Here is a 17,697-nt window from a genome sequence, read left to right as displayed (position 1 = left end):
TTCAAGCTATTTCTGGCTAATTTTTGTATTTCTAGTAGAGACGGAGTTTCACTATGTTGGCCAGGCTGGTCTCGAACTCCTGACCTCAAGTGATCATCCCGCCTTGGCTTCCCAAAGTGCTAGGATTACAAGCATGAGCCACTGTGCCTGGCCATTATAATAAGTTCTGATATTTGTTAGATGGTTTTTAACTTATTTAGTTTTTAAATTTTTAAAATCTATTTAATTTTACTTAAAAAAAAAAGAAATATATCCAAAATATGTAGAGTCAGGCTCAAGTTTTGCAGACATGGGTGAAAACAACAACAAGGGTGACATTCAAGACAGTTAGATTGAACCACTGACAGGACTGATTTGCTACCCCAGGAGCATTTCTTCTTCATGGTTCTGGTGACAGTGCAGCTGGGCTAAGAAAAAGTGCGGCAGATACAACCTTTTCTCCTTAATCTTCTTTATCTCTTTGTTTGTTTTAGGTCTTCTTTCATGTTTTTCAAATACATTTCACAATTTTCTTCATGAAGATCTTGGACTACTTTTGTTGGATTTCTTCATATATATCTTATATTTTGGGGGTATATTACAAATTATATCCTGAAAAGTACATGAAAAAAATTTTTTTGGTGCATCAACATGTTGTTGATTTTTGTGTATTGATTCTGTTTCTAGCAACTTTGCTGGTTCTTACCAATTTTGATTTTTTTTGATTTTTTGGATTTCCTTTGTAGATACTCCTAATAATTTGTGAATAATGTAAGCTGTGTTTCTCTCCTCCCATTGTTCTTTTGTATTTACACTTAGTTGTCGAAAACCCCACCACAATGCTGAATAGATGTGGTGAAAGCCCACACCCTGTCTTATTCCTGAATTTTGGAGAAAATGTTTATGATTTATTTTTATCCTACCATTAGCTGGAGTAATCTTTCCTATTTTTGTCACTGAGTGTGATTTTTGCTTTGGCTTTTTGATAGGTATTTATCAGTTTAAAAATTTGGAAGGATTTATTATTAACCTTTCTCTTAAATAATTTTGCCAAGGGCTGTTACTTTTCTCTCCTTTAATGAAGCTTTATGTATTCTTTCTGTTGTAAGTTTCTCTTCTTTCTCCTACCATTGGGTTTGTTTTATGTGACTCTTTTAAGTTTACATTTTAAAAAATATGAGTTTTTTAAATAGTTTTTATTCCTCCTTTATCTTTTTATTTTCCTTTTTAATATTTTTTATTTTTTTATTTTATTATTATTATTATTATTTTTGAAATGGAGTCTCACTCTGTTTCCCAGGCTGGAGTGCAGTGGCATGATCTCGGCTCACTGCAACCTCTGTCTCTCGGGTTCAAGTGGTTCTCCTGCTTCAGCCTCCCAAGTAGCTGGGATTACAGGTGCCCACCATCACACCCGGCTATTTTTTAAAAATATTTTGGTAGAGACAGAGTTTCACCATGTTGACCAGACTTGTCTTGAACAACTGACCTCAAGGATCCACCCGCTTCGGCCTCCCAGAGTGTTGGGATTACAGGCGTGAGCCACCGTGCCCAGCCCCCTTTTATCTTTTTAGTCAGTTTAAAATATTTTGTTTTAGTCTCCTAAAGTTAGCTCTGTCATCTCAAGTTCTTGGGAGCTTTTATCCTTCTTTTGTTATATTTGTCATATCTCTCTCATGCTAAATTCTTTTCTTAGTCATTTTGTGATTTTTTGATTGGCAGCAATGTTTTTATTTTTTTCTTTGGGAATCCTGTAAGGGCTGGGATTTGGAAGGGTCCCTCCTGAGCAAATTTTGGATATGCATTTATGAGCTTTTCTCCCCTAAATGCTGTCACCTCTTGTAATCAGCTTTTATTTGAATTGTTTGTCTTGAGGATTCCTGCATGCCTGAGGCAGTGTACTCTTAGACTGCAAGCATGGGCATGATAGGCTCTTGTTTGATACGCTCGTGTTTCTCTTTCTTCAAAACTTTTTGAAGAGACTGAGAAGTCTTTGCTGTCTTTCTGGATGGGTTGTTGTGGTTTTTCTCTAACCCCTGACACTAAAAATACAGCTTTTTGGAGATCCCAGTTATGCAAGGGTCTCAGTTCCACTTCCTAGCTCTGCTACGAAACCTAAATCCTTCCCCGTTAGAGACTGTTCTGATCCAGGAACTCCTTCCCCACCTGCGTATGGGACCCCACAGCACCAGCTGTAGCTTACAGTTCTAGTTTTCAGTTCTCCTTTCATTTCTGGCCTGTAGGAATTTCCCATAGTTTTTCTGTGCTCTCTTACATATTTAAATAAAATGTTACAATCTTTTCAGTGTTTTAAAATATTTGTAGCTGAAAGGATTCTATGGTAGCTCAGTTGCCCATGTTCCAAGAACCCTCTGTGGTGGGCTAAATAACCACACACTCCAAAAAGTCGTTCATATCCTAATCCTTGAAACCTACAAACACGTTACTTTACATAACTAAAAGGACTTTGAAGATGTGATTAAATGAAGAATATTGACATGGGGAGATTATTCTGGATTATCTGGGTGAGCTTTATGGAATCACACAGGTCCTTGGAAGAGGGAGGAAAGAGGGTCAGAGTCAAAAAAGGATGTGCATATTTGAGGGGTTTGAACATGATACGCTGCTGGCTTTGAAGACAGAGGAAGGGGTTATATGCCAAGGAATGCAGAAAACCCCCAGAAACTAGACAAAGCAAGGAAATGGATTCTCCCTCTGGAGCTTTCAGGAGTACAACCTGACCAACACAGCCTCCAGAACTGTAAGGCAATACATTTGTGTTATTTTAAGCCACTACACTTGTGTTAATTTGCAAAAGCAGCGATAGGAAACCCTCTTTGATGGTTTTAGAGGACTGCCTGGTAGTGGTAATTAGGGTAGATTGAAAACTATATTGGAGACACAGCAGAATCAACTTGGTGAGGAATGCCCTTGACAGAGGGTTATGTAGAAGGAAGCAGCCTCTTTTTTTCCCCTATCTGCAGGAAAAGAAAAAAACCAGAACAGAAGTACTTGTGAATATTCTGGATAACATTCTCAATAATAGCATAAAGCCTAATCTGAGAACTAAACTAGTGTTTTCTCCCCTCTTTTTGGTTGTAGAGATCTTTTCTTTACATTTACATTAATAGATTCTCATTATTAATGAGCCTATTAGTTGGCAACTGAGTGAACATTGAAGAGTTTCCTCATTTTGCCGAAATGATGATGCAAATAATGTATTTGCTTTGCTGGGAGGATGCTGATGAGGGTACCAGAACACTTCACCCCAGCTACGTGGTAAGGATTCCACTGATGGTAAAATTCCAGGCAGGTTCTGTAACAGTGAGAGGTTCCTGATTTGTCAAACTCCAAATAGGTGAATTGTTCTGTATTTCTTTTCTAGGACTGCTGTAGCAAATTACCACAAATATGGTGACTCAAAACAACAGAAATTTATCCCCTCACAGTCCTGGAGACCAGAAGTCCAAAATCAAGGTGTCCACAGAGTCAGGCTCTCTCAGGGACCTGGGGGAGAATCTGTTCTTGCATCTTGCGTTTTCTGGTGGCTGTTGGCATTCCTTGTGGCTGCATTAGTCTCTGCCTCTTTTTTTTTATGTCACTTTCTACGTTGTGTGTGTCTCTCTCTAATTTCCCTGTGCCTCTCTCTTAAGGATACCTGTTATGACATTTAGGGCCCACCTTATAATCTAGGATACAACAGTTAGGGCCCACCTCATAATCTAGGATAAGCACCTCCTTTAAAGATCCTTAATTTAGTTCCATCTTTTACCATATAAGATAATATTTATCCTTGGCCGGGCGTGGTGGCTCATGCCTGTAATCCCAGCACTCTGGGAGGCCGAGGCAGGTAGATCACCTGAGGTCAGGAGTTCGAGACCAGCCTGGCCAACATGGTGAAACCCCGTCTCTACTAAAAATACAAAAATTAGCAGGACGTGGTGGCATATGCCTGTAATCCCAGCTACTGGGAAGGCTGAGGTGGGAGAATCACTTGAACACGGGAGGTGGAGGTGGCAGTGAGCCGAAATTGCGCCATTGCACTCCAGCCCGGGTGAAAGAGCAAAACTCTGTCTCCAAAAAATAAAATAAAATAAAAAATAAATAAATAATAAATACTTATGCTTTTACTACTTAAGGTTATATTCACAGAGGGGTCAGCTGGCCTATTCTATTTATCTGAATTTTTTTGTGTGTTGGGGGGAGATTATTGTTCTATACTCTGACTCGCCTTATAAAAAATCTCTGGTATAGCAATTATTTGATTATTTGTCCTATTGTAATTTTTCATTCTCTTCTATACTGACTTCTAGAGCAAGGGTCCGAAAACTACAGCCCACAGCCAGACCCATCTCATTGACTATTTTTGTACAGCCTGCTAGCTTAGAATGGTTTCACATTTTTGAATGTTAAAAAAAAAAAAGGAGGAATGATATTTTGTGATACATTAAAATTATGTGAATTCAAATTTTGGTATGTATAAATAGTTATTGGAACACAGCCCTGCCTGCTCATTTGTTTACATATTGTCTGTCACTGCTTTTGTGTACAGTGGCAGAGTTGAATAGTTGTGGCAGAGACCATGTGATCTGCAAAGCCTGATAATAAATATCTGGCCCTTTGCAGAGAAAGTTTGCCAAGCCCTGTTCTAATAGGGATGTCTTGTCTCTGGCTTTTAACACATAGTCAGCGTCAAGTACTTGTCGATTAATAATTAACTTTTAATTTAATATTTAAGCATGTGTAACTTTTAATATTCTCATATTTAAGAATTTCAGTAATATAGTAAGGATGTAGTATAATTCCCAAAAGGATTTGAAGAATCTTTTAAAGATCTTAAAGAACTATGGGGTTAGAAGAATTTTATTAGTAATACCAGGGTATTCATGCTTCTGATCTTTTTTGGCTCTAGGACTTAAAAGGTACAATGTAGTTCTTCCTGTGAATTTAACTGAATTAGGATATCTGCATCACACCCAAGACTTGGATGTTGGCAAATGTGATGGTTAATTTTATATGTGAACTTGGCTAGGCTATGGTGCCCAGTTGTTTGGTCAAGCACTAGTCTAGATGTTGCTGCAAAAATATTTGTAGATATGACTAACATTTACAATCAGTTGACTTTAAATCATATTACCTTCCATCATGTGAGTGGGCCTTATCCCATCAGTTGAAGACCTTAAGAACAAAGATTAAGGTTTTCTGAGGAAGAAGGAATTCTGCTTGAGTTTCCAGCCTGCTGGCCAGCCCTACAAATTTCTGACTTGCCAGTCACGACAATCATGTGAGCCAATTCTTTAAAATCTCTCTGTCTCTGTTTCACTGTTGGATTTTCACTCAATAGATAGATAGATATAGATATAGATATATTTCCTATTGGTTCTGTTTCTCTCGAAACAGAAATACAGCAAGCTGCTGTGATGTCTTGCACATGTGGACCATCTTCAGCGTTTGGTACCATGATGCAGCAAGGATGCTAAGCATAGCCCTCCTGCCGCGATCATCCAGCCCTCCTTCTTCCTTCGCACCTCCTTCAGGCTTCTGTCTTTTACAGCTCCTGAAAGGAAATGTGTTAAATTTGAATACCACAGAGTCAGAAATAAGCTCACTTGTGAAGGGGCAGAGGACTTTTTCTCAGTCCAAGACTGTTTGAAGTTGTGAGAAGACTGTCAGTGAGTATGATAAAATGAAACAGAGGCAAATGGGCCTGCTGATAAGGAGCAGTTGGGAAAATGAGAAGGACTAGACGAATTTCTGAGTGGCAAAATTTGTGAAAATTTTTGCCTCTCCTTGTCCCTCTGAAAAGAAAAGCTTGCTGGGTGTACCAACCGCGGTGGAGCCCACCAAGTCCATATAACTCTCTAATTTGATTATATTATGCTATAGATGGTTCCTTTTATTCTCAAGTTTTGTCTCTTTGGCAAAAAAATACAAAAAATATTTTCTATAAGAGTACAAATAGACACTCATGTAGCAGTTTTGCTTGTATCTCTACATATGTAAGGTTTACTGTACCAGTAGATGTAAAATTTGCCTGATAAACTATTACATTACATATGAAAATTTACACATTTGAGCAGAAGAAGATCCATTTGAGTAAGTGGTAATTTATTTTTATATTTCTAAGCAAAGTTTATCAGGCTTTTAAATGGTGCTAGAAAATATATTTTTTATGTTTTGATTTTTCCTAATTGGGTATTATGCTGTCAGATTGCTCCAGGAAATGGTTGACTCACGATTGAAGTGAAGATACTGTTTCCTTCCTGTTCAACAACCTGTCCCCCATTCCTCCCCTAATACCTATGTAAGCTTCATCTTCTATAAGTGAATTACCATCTTTATGTGGCATACTATTTTTAAGTGGGATTTTAAAGAAGTAATATTTTGACTTTTACACGTCATAACCACTAGGCATGTGTTCTTCAGCCAGTGTTGTTTTATAAATATATGAGTAAAACAATTGGAATATCAAAGAATTTCTTTTTGCTCAGAATACTAGTTCACTTTAAATAGCTAAAGCCTCTTACATTCTTTTTATTCTGCTAAGAGTTTTAATGATCTCTCTATATATGATTTTTAATAAAATAGATGATAACATTTAAATCAATTAATTTCAGCAGCAATTCTATGAGCAGTTTTTGAGTATTCCCCAGGGACCTGGTCTTGTGATAGATTCTGGGGCTGTATAGCCAGATGAAAAGATGTGGGTCCTTACTCTCAAGTTACTGCCGGTCTTCTGGAGAGACAAGCTTGGAAACACAACGTGTGATGAAGGGAACGAGAGAACCATGTTCCAGGAACAGAGATCGGCCAGAGAATGGAGGGATTTCTTTAGTCAGTTGGGGACTAGGAGGGCTTCCCAGAGAAAATTACAGTGCATTTGGACTTTGAAGGAAAGATAGGTGATGTCCGTTTGAAGAGATCAATATGTTGGACTGAGCTTGGCATCTAGAAGTTTTTGCGTATGTGATTTCTTCAAAATCTTAAGTAGCATGCATTTAGGCTCTTAGTAAACAGATGACTTCTGAGGCTCTGTGAGAATTTTGGGTATTATTATATTAGTCTTTTTTTTCTTTTGCAAGAATAAAGCACACTGGGGGATTAATGTAATTTGTTAGAACAATACTGCCTATTGAGATCTTGTGTGTATTCTTGTATTAAGTTTTAGTGCTTATTTGTAAGAGACTGAAGTCTCTTATTTGTAAGGTGCCTGAAGGATATTGTTGGTATTGAATTAACTGGCATTTTCCCCATTCTCTCTCCTCTCCCTTGTCCTCTACCCCTGCCCCCTGGGTGTTTCTGCAGTTGGTTAGTCTGCTGCTTATTGGAATTGCTGCGTGGGGCATTGGCTTCGGGCTGATTTCCAGTCTCCGAGTGGTTGGCGTGGTCATTGCAGTGGGCATCTTCTTGTTCCTGATTGCTTTAGTGGGGCTCATTGGAGCTGTAAAACATCATCAGGTGTTGCTATTTTTTGTATCCTTTTTAAAAATGAAGATTTTACCCTTGATGACTATTTTGATGGTTACAACTAATTTAATATTATCACTAGGAAATTTATTGCCAGAAAGCAACTCCAAGCAAGCCTTATGCATATTTGTTCAAGAACTATTAGAAACATTTCTTAGGGTAATGTTATTGTATGTTTTCATATTCTCACCCTGTCCTTGTGACATCCTGAAGAATATATTCTGCAAGTTCAGTGTAGTCCTATTTATGTATTGTAAATTCAGAGTTAAATTGAATTGGTTTGGTGACTTCTAGGCCCTTTTTTACACATTAATGTTTGGTTGAGAATTTCAGTGTTTTTTTAAGACTTAATATTAAAAAAGCTTACATGTATTTATCTATACCTATTTCTGTTTTGTATATGTAAGAATTTTTATTTTATTCTGAATGAAATTCTAATCTATTTTTAGTTATGTAATTATCATTACTAGTATTTTTCTATATAAATTTGATGCAACTGTGTATTACCAAAATAATAATATGTGTATCCTTTTTGAACTTTCTCTAAGTGCCATCTGTTCTGTATTCTGGGTTAATTACTTCTCGTGCATTCTAAAGTTGTCAGTACCTCTGTACCTCTGTTTTATGCCATTCTAAGAATATTTAGAAGTATCCTTAACTTCTAACTCTCAGTATATGATTATTCTGTTACTTGTATTTATTGTTCAGTTTTCTGTATCTTGTGCTTGTTTAGCCCTGAACCAGGAGCAACAGGTAAGCTAAGACTTTTTTCTTCTACTTTATTATACCACATAGCATGAGTATGAAAAAAAGGAGAGAAATGGTTAGAATATAAAATAATTTCATCTTGCACAGAATGCCACCTTCACTCTGGATAGCAAAAATCTCTTGTTCCCTTTGCATTAGTGCAGCAGGTTGGAGCCAGACACCATCAGGTGTTGCCATTTTCGGTATTTTTTAAATCGGATTTTGCTTTCACTGGGTTAAAAAGTGCTATGGCTAAAAGATGTTCCCCCAATCTTTTCCCACTGTTATGCAATGAAACATTTGCTCCAGAATGCTTGCCGTTCCATTCTAGCAATGACTGTTTTCAAGCTCTAATTTGTAGACAAATCCAGGTTTCTGTCATGGAGCAACAGAACTTTTGCCTTGTTAACACTCTGAGAATTATGCCTTTGAACCAAGTGCTTCTTTTAAATTGCATGTAAATTCTTTTAAATGCATGTAAAAATTAGGAGTTTTTCAATCTTGGGATAGAAATAGTGCCTTAATTTTTGCTGCAAACTGAGGAATAAGCCTTTGAAAAGTTTTAAGGATTTTTAAAATAAAAATTATTTTAGGTACACTTAGTACTAAAAGTTACAGGCTCCAGCTTTATACATTTTCTGCAGAGATGACACATTTTATATATTAAATACATTTACTAGGGTCAGCTTCTGGAGGTTGGTTGGAACAATACGGCAAGTGCTCGAAATGACATCCAGAGAAATCTAAACTGCTGTGGGTTCCGAAATTTTAACCCAAATGACACCTGTCTGGCTGTAAGTACATTGTATAATATATGTTTTTGGAAATGTATTACAGATAAATAATGACTAACGTGGAAGAAATGGACTTTCTGATGCTGAATTGTATTTCAGAATTATTATATATATATTTATATTATATTTCCATGTCCTCTGTTGTATCATTTGCCTGTTCTCAAATACCCACTCCAGAGAGTGTTGAGAATTTCAAGGCCCTATTGGACACAGACGCTAATGGTTTATTGTCCCTAATTTCTTCCCATCCTTCTCTTCCTAGAACAAGTTGTGAAAGAAATAACAGTACGTCAGTTCATGTGTTCATATTTTGTGGAAACTCCTGTTATCACATCTCTGAGCCCTAAGCTGAATATTTCCTCAGTGAGGCTTCTTTTGTGAGATTATCTCCTTGTAGGGGGTCTGTGTTATGTTTCTGTTGCTGCGTAACACATTATTACACAGCAATAGAAACACACTGGCTTTACAATTTAGTGGCTTTAGATATCCATTTAGTGGCTTTAAATACCCATTTATTATCTCACAGTTTCCCTGGGTCAGGCTTGGCTGGGTCCTCTGCTCACCTGGCTGAAATGAAGGTGTCATCTGAGGCTGCAGCCTCATCTGAAGCTTGGGGTCCTCTCCCCACGCTCAGTGGTTGTTGGGAGAATTCAGTCTTTGTGGCTGTGGGGCCACCCCTGTTTTTTTGCTGCCTGTTGGCTGGAGGTCTCTCTCTGCAACTAGAAGCTGCTCTCAGGTCCTATGTTACTCTTTCACAATGTGGCAGCATCAAAGTCACGGTGAGAATCTCTCCATTCTGTTAAGATGGAGTCTTTTGTAATGCATAATAGAGTCTTATCTAATGTAATGTAACATGGAAGTGACTGTCCAATCACATTCACAAGTTCCACACATACTGAAGAGCAGTGATTGTATAGGGTGTGTACACCGTTGAGGGGCGAGGGCGGGAGTCTGGGGGGCCGTCTTAGAGATTTGCACACTAAAAAACCAAGGCCTCAAACTGGATATAATACTCTTAGACACTAATTTTGTGTGTATGCCGTTTTTATGGGCTTTTTATAAATGTATTTTGAAATAAAGGTTTTTTTTACTTTAATTGGTGCAGAGCTGTGTTAAAAGTAACCACCCATGCTTGTCATGTGCTCCAATCATAGAAGAATATGCTGGAGAGGTTTTGAGATTTGTTGGTGGCATTGGCCTGTTCTTCAGTTTTACAGAGGTATGTGCAAATAACAATATTTTTCCTCCTTTGTCACAGAGATTCCTGTTTTGTATGGCAAAGGGCCTTGATTCTTGTAATGTTATCAGTGAGCATTTTCATTGAGAACTAGCACTGTAAAAAGAGGAACCTTGGTTTAGAATCAGAAGATCTTACAAGTCGATTAATAGCACCAACTTTAGGAATGGGTGAAATGCTTGATCTGTCTCCTCTTATGTAAAATTTAATGAACTAATGAGTGAGATTAGATTGAATTATCTCTAGGGTCTCTTCTATTTCTACAGTTGTATGATGAATTATAATTTTAAATTTAATTTGGAAAAGGTAGGACATTCATATTGTTTAATATGTATGTTAATGTCTATTATACACAGACATACATATATAAAAAGATACACTTTGAAAAATTGCCTTCCTACACCATTTTTCATTCCCCTGTTCCTAGCCTTCTAAAACCTATGCATAATGTCTGTATGTGTATAATATATTGTGTATAATATGCGATTAATATATAGTACAATATTTATGTATGTGTATTTATCATATATTTTATTCAAGTTTAGTTTCTTTTTTTCCTCATCGAGAATGAAATATGTACATTTGGCTGTCATTAACAGCATAGGAAAAAAAAGACCAAGATTAATATTCATTTTTTTTTGAGATGGAGTCTTGCTCTGTCACCCAGGCTGGAGTGCAGTGGCACAATCTTGGCTCACTGCAAGCTCCGCCTCCCGGGTTCACGCCATTCTCCTGTCTCAGCCTCCTGAGTAGCTGGGACTACAGGCGCCCGCCACCATGCCTGGCTAATTTTTTGTATTTTTAGTAGAGACGGGGTTTCACCGTGTTAGCCAGGATGGTCTCGATCTCCTGACCTCGTGATCTGCCCACCTCGGCCTCCCAAGGTGCTGCGATTGATTACAGGCATGAGCCACCGTGCCTGGCCTAGTATTCATTTTTAATTTTTATTTATTTATTTTGAGACAGAGTCTTGATCTGTTGCTTAGGCTGGAGTGTAATGGTGCAATCTCGGCTTACTGCAAGCTCCACCTCTTGGGTTCAAGCGATTCTCCCACCTCAGCCTCCCGAGTAGCTGGGGTTACAGGCATGTGCCACTACACCCAGCTAATTTTTGTATTTTTAGTAGAGACAGGGTTTCACCATGTCAGCCAGGCTGGTCTGGAACCCCTGGCCTCAAGTGATCTGCCGACCTCAACCTCACAAAGTGCTGGGGTTAAGCCATTGCACCCGGCCCAATATTCATTTTTTTAAAGTTCCCTCTGACTTCCCTTTTTAGTCTGACCATTTTTTCATTTCACTTTTTCTCAGAAAACAGCTATCTGACTTGTGAGTTGGTTGTGACATTAATTCTAGAAAAATGATATACAGCTTGACAAGAATTCTGTGCATTTCTGTCTTTTTTTGTTTAAAAACCATAGATTTTTGTTATGAAAACTTAAAAATACAGATAGAGAAAAACTGGAGTAATTTCTCTCTACACATCAGCTAGAGTCAGCAGTTATCAGAATTTTGCCACGTGGCTTCTTTTTTATATCTGGAATTTATTTTGAGAATTTAGTTCTTTTGAGCAGCCCAGTTTTCTTGTCATCAGATCACACTGCCTTCAGTTATGCTATTTTTTAAGTAGGAGTTCTTTAAAAATAGAACTCATGAGTCTTAGATTTCTAAAGTGTTCTTTCATGGAATCCTGCTTTGTATCTTACATACTGTCTCCTTTGGAAATCTGGCTAGAGATTTTTATAACTTATGCAACCTGGTTTTTTGGATAGTGATAGTGGTAGGCTCTCTCACTTTTTAAGTTTATATTTTGCTCAATATTTCACAGAATCACAGATTCTCAGAATTTGAAGGGATGCAGTTACTTAGCTGACAACTTCTTCTCATAGGTGAAATAGAAAGATTTGATTTGAACTATTTATTATACTTTTAAACAAACCTAAACCATGAGAGAAACATTGATTTAGAATCTGAAAAAAGCTATGATGATTAATATATGTTCTTTGTAGTAACTTGGGAAAATACAAAAAATTATGAAGATGAAAAATTAGACGTAGCTACTAAAATTACCTACTGAGAAACAATCATTTATATTTTGGCATATTTCCTTCTGCCTGTTCTATATTTAGTAAAATGAGTACCAGTTTATTGGATATTCTACATATACTTTATTTTTCTACATACATTTTCATATTATGAGCAATATATTTTGGTGACCTATTGCACACTGAGTGTAGGTTCTAGAGACCGCAGAGTTGATGATGTCTAATCAACGTTACCTTTGAAAAGTGCCCACTTAATCATGAGCACTTTTGTAAGCTTGAAGTTCAATAATTATCCAGTTTTGATCTTTTTGCATTTTGGATGTAGCCTTCCTTTCTATCCCTCTCTGAACAGTCGGGCAAGGAAGGGGAGAGATTTTCCCCTTTTGTCACTTATAGCCAAGTTGGAGGAATACAATTCTGGTAAAATGTGGCTCCGGATTATGAGTATTTAGTTTGTTTGATTGCTTTCTTCCCCCAAGGACTGTGATTTACACTCTCAGCATATATCCAGGGGTGATAGTCAAAATATTAACATCCTCAAAAATTCTGACCAGAAGCTCCCTGTGCTGAAAATTTCCAAGGTGGGGAGCTTTGGCAAATGATATTTGGGCAGGTTGAGGTGGGGGCAGGGGGTCTCAAAGAAATAGTTGTTTAACTACAGATATGTAAGTATTTCCGTGTCGTAACAGCTAGTGTGGCTGAGAACAGCCAGTGACATGTCAGATTACCGAATAAAACCACAAAAGTGGGGTAGTTTATGGGCTCCAGGTTTGAACAAGGGCTCTACCACTGAGGACCTGTGTGATTATTCTATTTAACCTCTTGTTGCCTCAGTTTCCTCACTGGTAAAATGACGATATTGATAGTATCTATTTTGTAAAAGCTGTTTGGAGGATTATATGAATTTGTAGTTTGTAGAATGGTACCTTTCATAAAGAACTCTTTGTTATGTTTGTTAAATAAATTTCTTTTCCCCCATTAGATGGATTCCAAAACAGATGACTTTCCACATCTTCAAATCAGGCTTACCTTTCTTTGATTCAACCTGCAGACCTCAGTCCACCAGCTATAAACACTGCCAGTTATTAATCTTACAGTAATTTGTGGATTCTTATTGTGGTCAATGGAGAGAATCTGGGACTTACCTAATTCTCTAGAAGTAGTTTAAAAGGGCTAATGGTGGCTACAGTCACATAAACAAAATTTAGGTTAAAAGTTGGCACACGTGTAAAGTGGGAGATACAGTTTAAAACTCATTTTATTCTATTAAAATTTTGTATCCTTTTTACTCTAAAAAGTTAGAATTTTCATTTATTTAAAATAAACCAACTTTGAAATAGAAACAGAGCACACATTTCTTAATTTAAAAAACTATACTGGCTAACAATTTAGTGAACTTGGTGTGGGAAATGGCACAGTAACAGCTTAATCTCTTCCTACCAAGAGAGGTAGGAATTATTTTAAATTTCTGTGTTGGAAAATTTATTCATTTTAAGATTTTTGCTGTTGCTTAAATTTTACTGAACCTAGTTTATTCCTGAATTATCAAAATATATGCTATTTTAGCTATTTAGACTACTTTGACTTTGTATTAGTTTTCCATATTTCTGCTGTAACAAGTTACCACACACATAGTTGCTTAAAACAACACAAACTTATTGTCTTACAGTTTTGGAGATCAAAAGTTTAAAATAAAGGTACCTTCTGGAGGCCAGGCTCACCAGCCCCCCTTTTACATCTTCAAAGCCAGGAGAGTTGCAGCTTCTCTATTTCCTTTTACTTCTGCCATCACGTCTTCTCTCTATGTTTCTGACTCTGTCCTTCCTGCCTCCGTCATATGTGTCCCCCTGTGATTATATCATTGAGCCCACCTGGGTAATAATCTCTTTCTCTTGAGAGCCTTAACCACACCCGCAAAGTCCCTGTTACTGTGTAAGGTAACATATTTGCAGGTCGTAGGGGTTAGGACATGGACATCCTTCAGGGCCAGTCATTCAGTTTCCCACAGTGTTCGTTTTAATTTTTTCTCAGCGCCCGTCATTTGGTTTACTTCATTTCAAAAAGAAAAAAAATCTCTCCCCGTTGAACAAAAGATGCAAAGCGATTCAGGGGTTCCAGAGTTATTTTATTGATAAACTGAATAAATATACATAAATGTTAACTTTCTTTTTCTTTATTTTTTTTTCCCCATTCCAGATCCTGGGTGTTTGGCTGACCTACAGATACAGGAACCAGAAAGATCCCCGCGCGAATCCTAGTGCATTCCTTTGATGAGAAAACAAGGAAGATTTCCTTTCGTATTATGATCTTGTTCACTTTCTGTAATTTTCTGTTAAGCTCGATTTGCCAGTTTAAGGAAGGAAACACTATCTGGAAAATTACCTTATTGATAGTGGAATTATATATTTTTACTCTATGTTTCTCTAAATGTTTTTTTCTTTTTCCGTTGCTGAAAAGTATTTGAAACTTGTGGTCTCTGAAGCTCAGTGGCACCTGGAATTTACTGTATTCAGTGTCGGGCACTGTCCACTGTGGCCTTTCTTAGCATTTTTACCTGCAGAAAAACTTTGTATGGCACCACTGTGTTGGTCATATGGTGAATCTAAACGTACATCTCACTGGTATAATTATATGTAGCACTGTGCTGTGTAGATAGTTCCTACTGGAAAAAGAGTTGAAGTTTATTAAAATCAGAAAGTATGAGATTCTATTATGTTAAGGGAAATCCAAATTCCCAATTTTTTTTTGTCTTTTTGGGAAAGATGTGTTGTGGTAAAATGTGTTAGTATAAAAATGATAATTTACTTGTAGTCTTTTATGATTACACCAATGTATTCTAGAAATAGTTATGTCTTAGGAAATTGTGGTTTAGTTTTTGACTTTTACAGGTAAGTGCAAAAGAGAAGTGGTTTCATGAAATGTTCTAATGTATAATAACATTTAACTTCAGCCTCCATCAGAATGGAACGAGTTTTGAGTAATCAGGAAGTATATCTATATAATCTTGATATTGTTTTATAATAATTTGAAGTCTAAAAGACTGCATTTTTAAACAAGTTACTATTAATGCGTTGGCCCACGTAGCAAAAAGGTATTTGATTATCTTAAAAATTGTTAAATACAGTTTTCATGAAATTTCTCAGTATTGTAACAGCAACTTGTCAAACCTAAGCATATTTCAATGTGATCTCCCATAATTTGAAATTGAAATCGTATTGTGTGGCTCTGTATATTCTGTTAAAAAATTAAAGGACAGAAACCTTTCTTTGTGTATGCATGTTTGAATTAAAAGAAAGTAATGGAAGAATTGATCGATGAATTAAGTGAGGTGGAATTCTTTTCTTTCTGCTTTAGGTTCTCTCTGTTGGACTTAGAGCTGGGTATTGCTATTTTAGTGTATAATCAAGCTGTGGAAATAAATTTCCAGCATTAATGTCTATTAGTAGTCATCCTCAAATCCTTTCTTGAAATGTTTCAGTGGCTAATATTATCCATGGTGAGAAAAAGTTTTTCTAAAAAGAGAAGCCATTAATATTTATTTGGGAAAAATATATAAGTTCTTTCCCATTATGAAAAATTATTAATTTCTTGTTTTACATTCTAGGTAGCATGTAGTATTTTATTGTCTTACTAGGTTTTTAGACCGAGAGAGGGTAAATGGTTGATCTGTAGAGTTTTAGAGCATTTTGTAGGTTTGTCACTTCCATGACTTTGCAACATTAGCTGATCTTCCAAGGTAACAAAATTGTGCCATTTTCACAATGTCCTATGAGCTCTGGGGTAGCCCTAACAGTGTCCCCACTTATACCATAAGATGAGATTATAAGTGACACATGAAGGAGATTTTATTATTATTTTTTATTATTATACTTTAAGTTCTGGGATACATATGCAGAATGTGCAGGTTGTTGTTACACAGGTATATATGTGCCAAGGGGGTTTGCTGCACCTATTAACCTGCCGTCGAGGTGGGAGATTTTAAAATTCTGTCTTCCTTTAAGGCATTTGGCATTTTCCATGTTTGTTTTGTTACATTTTGAAATTCTTATAAGGCTCTGGAATCTCCTAATGTAATACTTTCCTTGGTACAAATGATTATGTGTGGAAAGGCTATTCCATAGAGAATCAGCCCTTACCTTGGTTTGTGCTCTAATTGCAGTGCCCTTATTTGGGTCAACACAGTATGCTTCACACTGAAGTTAAATGATGCATCCTAGAAATTCTAACAAAGGAAGGTCTCTGCTTCTGTTCAAATATAGATTGACTGATGTCAGCCTTCCTCAAGTGTGTTACTTAAAAAGCAAAGTGCAAAGAGAACAGCTGTCAGGGTGAGAAGTCTAAACACATTTTTGAAAGTAGCCTGGTGCTGACAAAATGCATTTAATCATGCTCAAGGCTTCATGAAATTGAGTTCATTAAATTAGGATTTTAAATCATTATGGCTAAGAAAAACATGTATATCTAAATATTAAATAAAACAAAATGTAAAGATATCTAAGATGTTAAGATTTTAGTAAAATAAGTTAATGAAAAAGAACGTCAGGGTCTGGGAAGTATGAATATTTAGTACTACTAAACTATGGGATTATAAGAGTGGGTAATGACGGTTAGCCACTCAAGAAATACACATTTTCAAGCACCAAGGTTGTCCCTGTCAAATGAGTCTGGGCTTTCTGTTTTCTCAGGAAGATCTGAAGGTGATAGATTACCTAACACCTTCTGTGATGCTTCCTGTGATCTTTGTGTCGGGGTGCATATTTACTGGAAAAAACCTCTGAATAAGTCAGTCCTGAATCCCAGATGGCCCTGCTATGATCCTGCAAAGGTCATCCTGATCCCAGGATTAGAGAGGGCCACTGTCCACGTGCACAGAAATGCTGCCACAAACACGTAGTGTCAGAGGAGGATGAGTTTCAGATCAGGGTAGACCCTAGATGTCCTTTCTTCCCAAACCTAGCATTTCTTTAGAAAGGAACTGTACTGTTTAAAAAAATCTCTTCTTCTCTATTTGCACATTCCATTTATAGGAATGTTTTTTGGCACATTTGCCCAGTCAGCCTTGATGTTAAGGGTTAAATTTTATATAGAGAATATAATACTAATACAAGGGAAAAAAGAGTTCAGCTATAATTTCTAAAATCTGAGCTTGTTGTAGCTTAAATTCATCTCACATACTCTGTTATCTAAGCAACAATGTGTTTGGTATGAAAACCAGTTTCGCATGTTCAACCTAAGTTACATGCTGCTGAATGGAACCTTTCATAGAAGGAAAGGAAACCAGAAGTGTGGCTTTTAGTTCTTTGTTTCCTTGAGCCAAAACCTCGTCCTACAATTTTTCTAAATATTTGTTTAACTCTGTTAAAGTTTATTCATTATTTTGCAAATACAATAAATACGTCAAACTGTTTCAATTTTTAGCTGGTACTAAAAA

The 17,697-nt window shown here is 36.8% G+C and overlaps 1 protein-coding gene across 1 annotated transcript in view; it reads left to right on the top strand.

Annotated features, from left to right (window-relative positions):
• TSPAN13 (tetraspanin 13) overlaps positions 1–15,530 on the top strand; it is a 31,085-nt gene extending 15,555 nt beyond the window's left edge. The window contains exons 2-6 of the mRNA XM_002818181.5: positions 7,285–7,452; positions 8,119–8,199; positions 8,874–8,987; positions 10,093–10,206; positions 14,463–15,530. Of these exons, the coding sequence (XP_002818227.1) occupies positions 7,285–7,452; positions 8,119–8,199; positions 8,874–8,987; positions 10,093–10,206; positions 14,463–14,537 (552 nt within the window). The 3' untranslated portion in view covers positions 14,538–15,530. The remainder of the gene's footprint in view (positions 1–7,284; positions 7,453–8,118; positions 8,200–8,873; positions 8,988–10,092; positions 10,207–14,462) is intronic.
• The last annotated feature ends 2,167 nt before the right edge of the window (positions 15,531–17,697 follow it).

The sequence above is a fragment of the Pongo abelii genome, chromosome 6 (assembly GCF_028885655.2).
Source record: "Pongo abelii isolate AG06213 chromosome 6, NHGRI_mPonAbe1-v2.0_pri, whole genome shotgun sequence".
NCBI lineage: Eukaryota > Metazoa > Chordata > Mammalia > Primates > Hominidae > Pongo > Pongo abelii.
The sequence above is the reverse complement of the archived record's forward strand: the minus strand, read 5'-3'. Positions and strand labels throughout refer to the sequence as shown.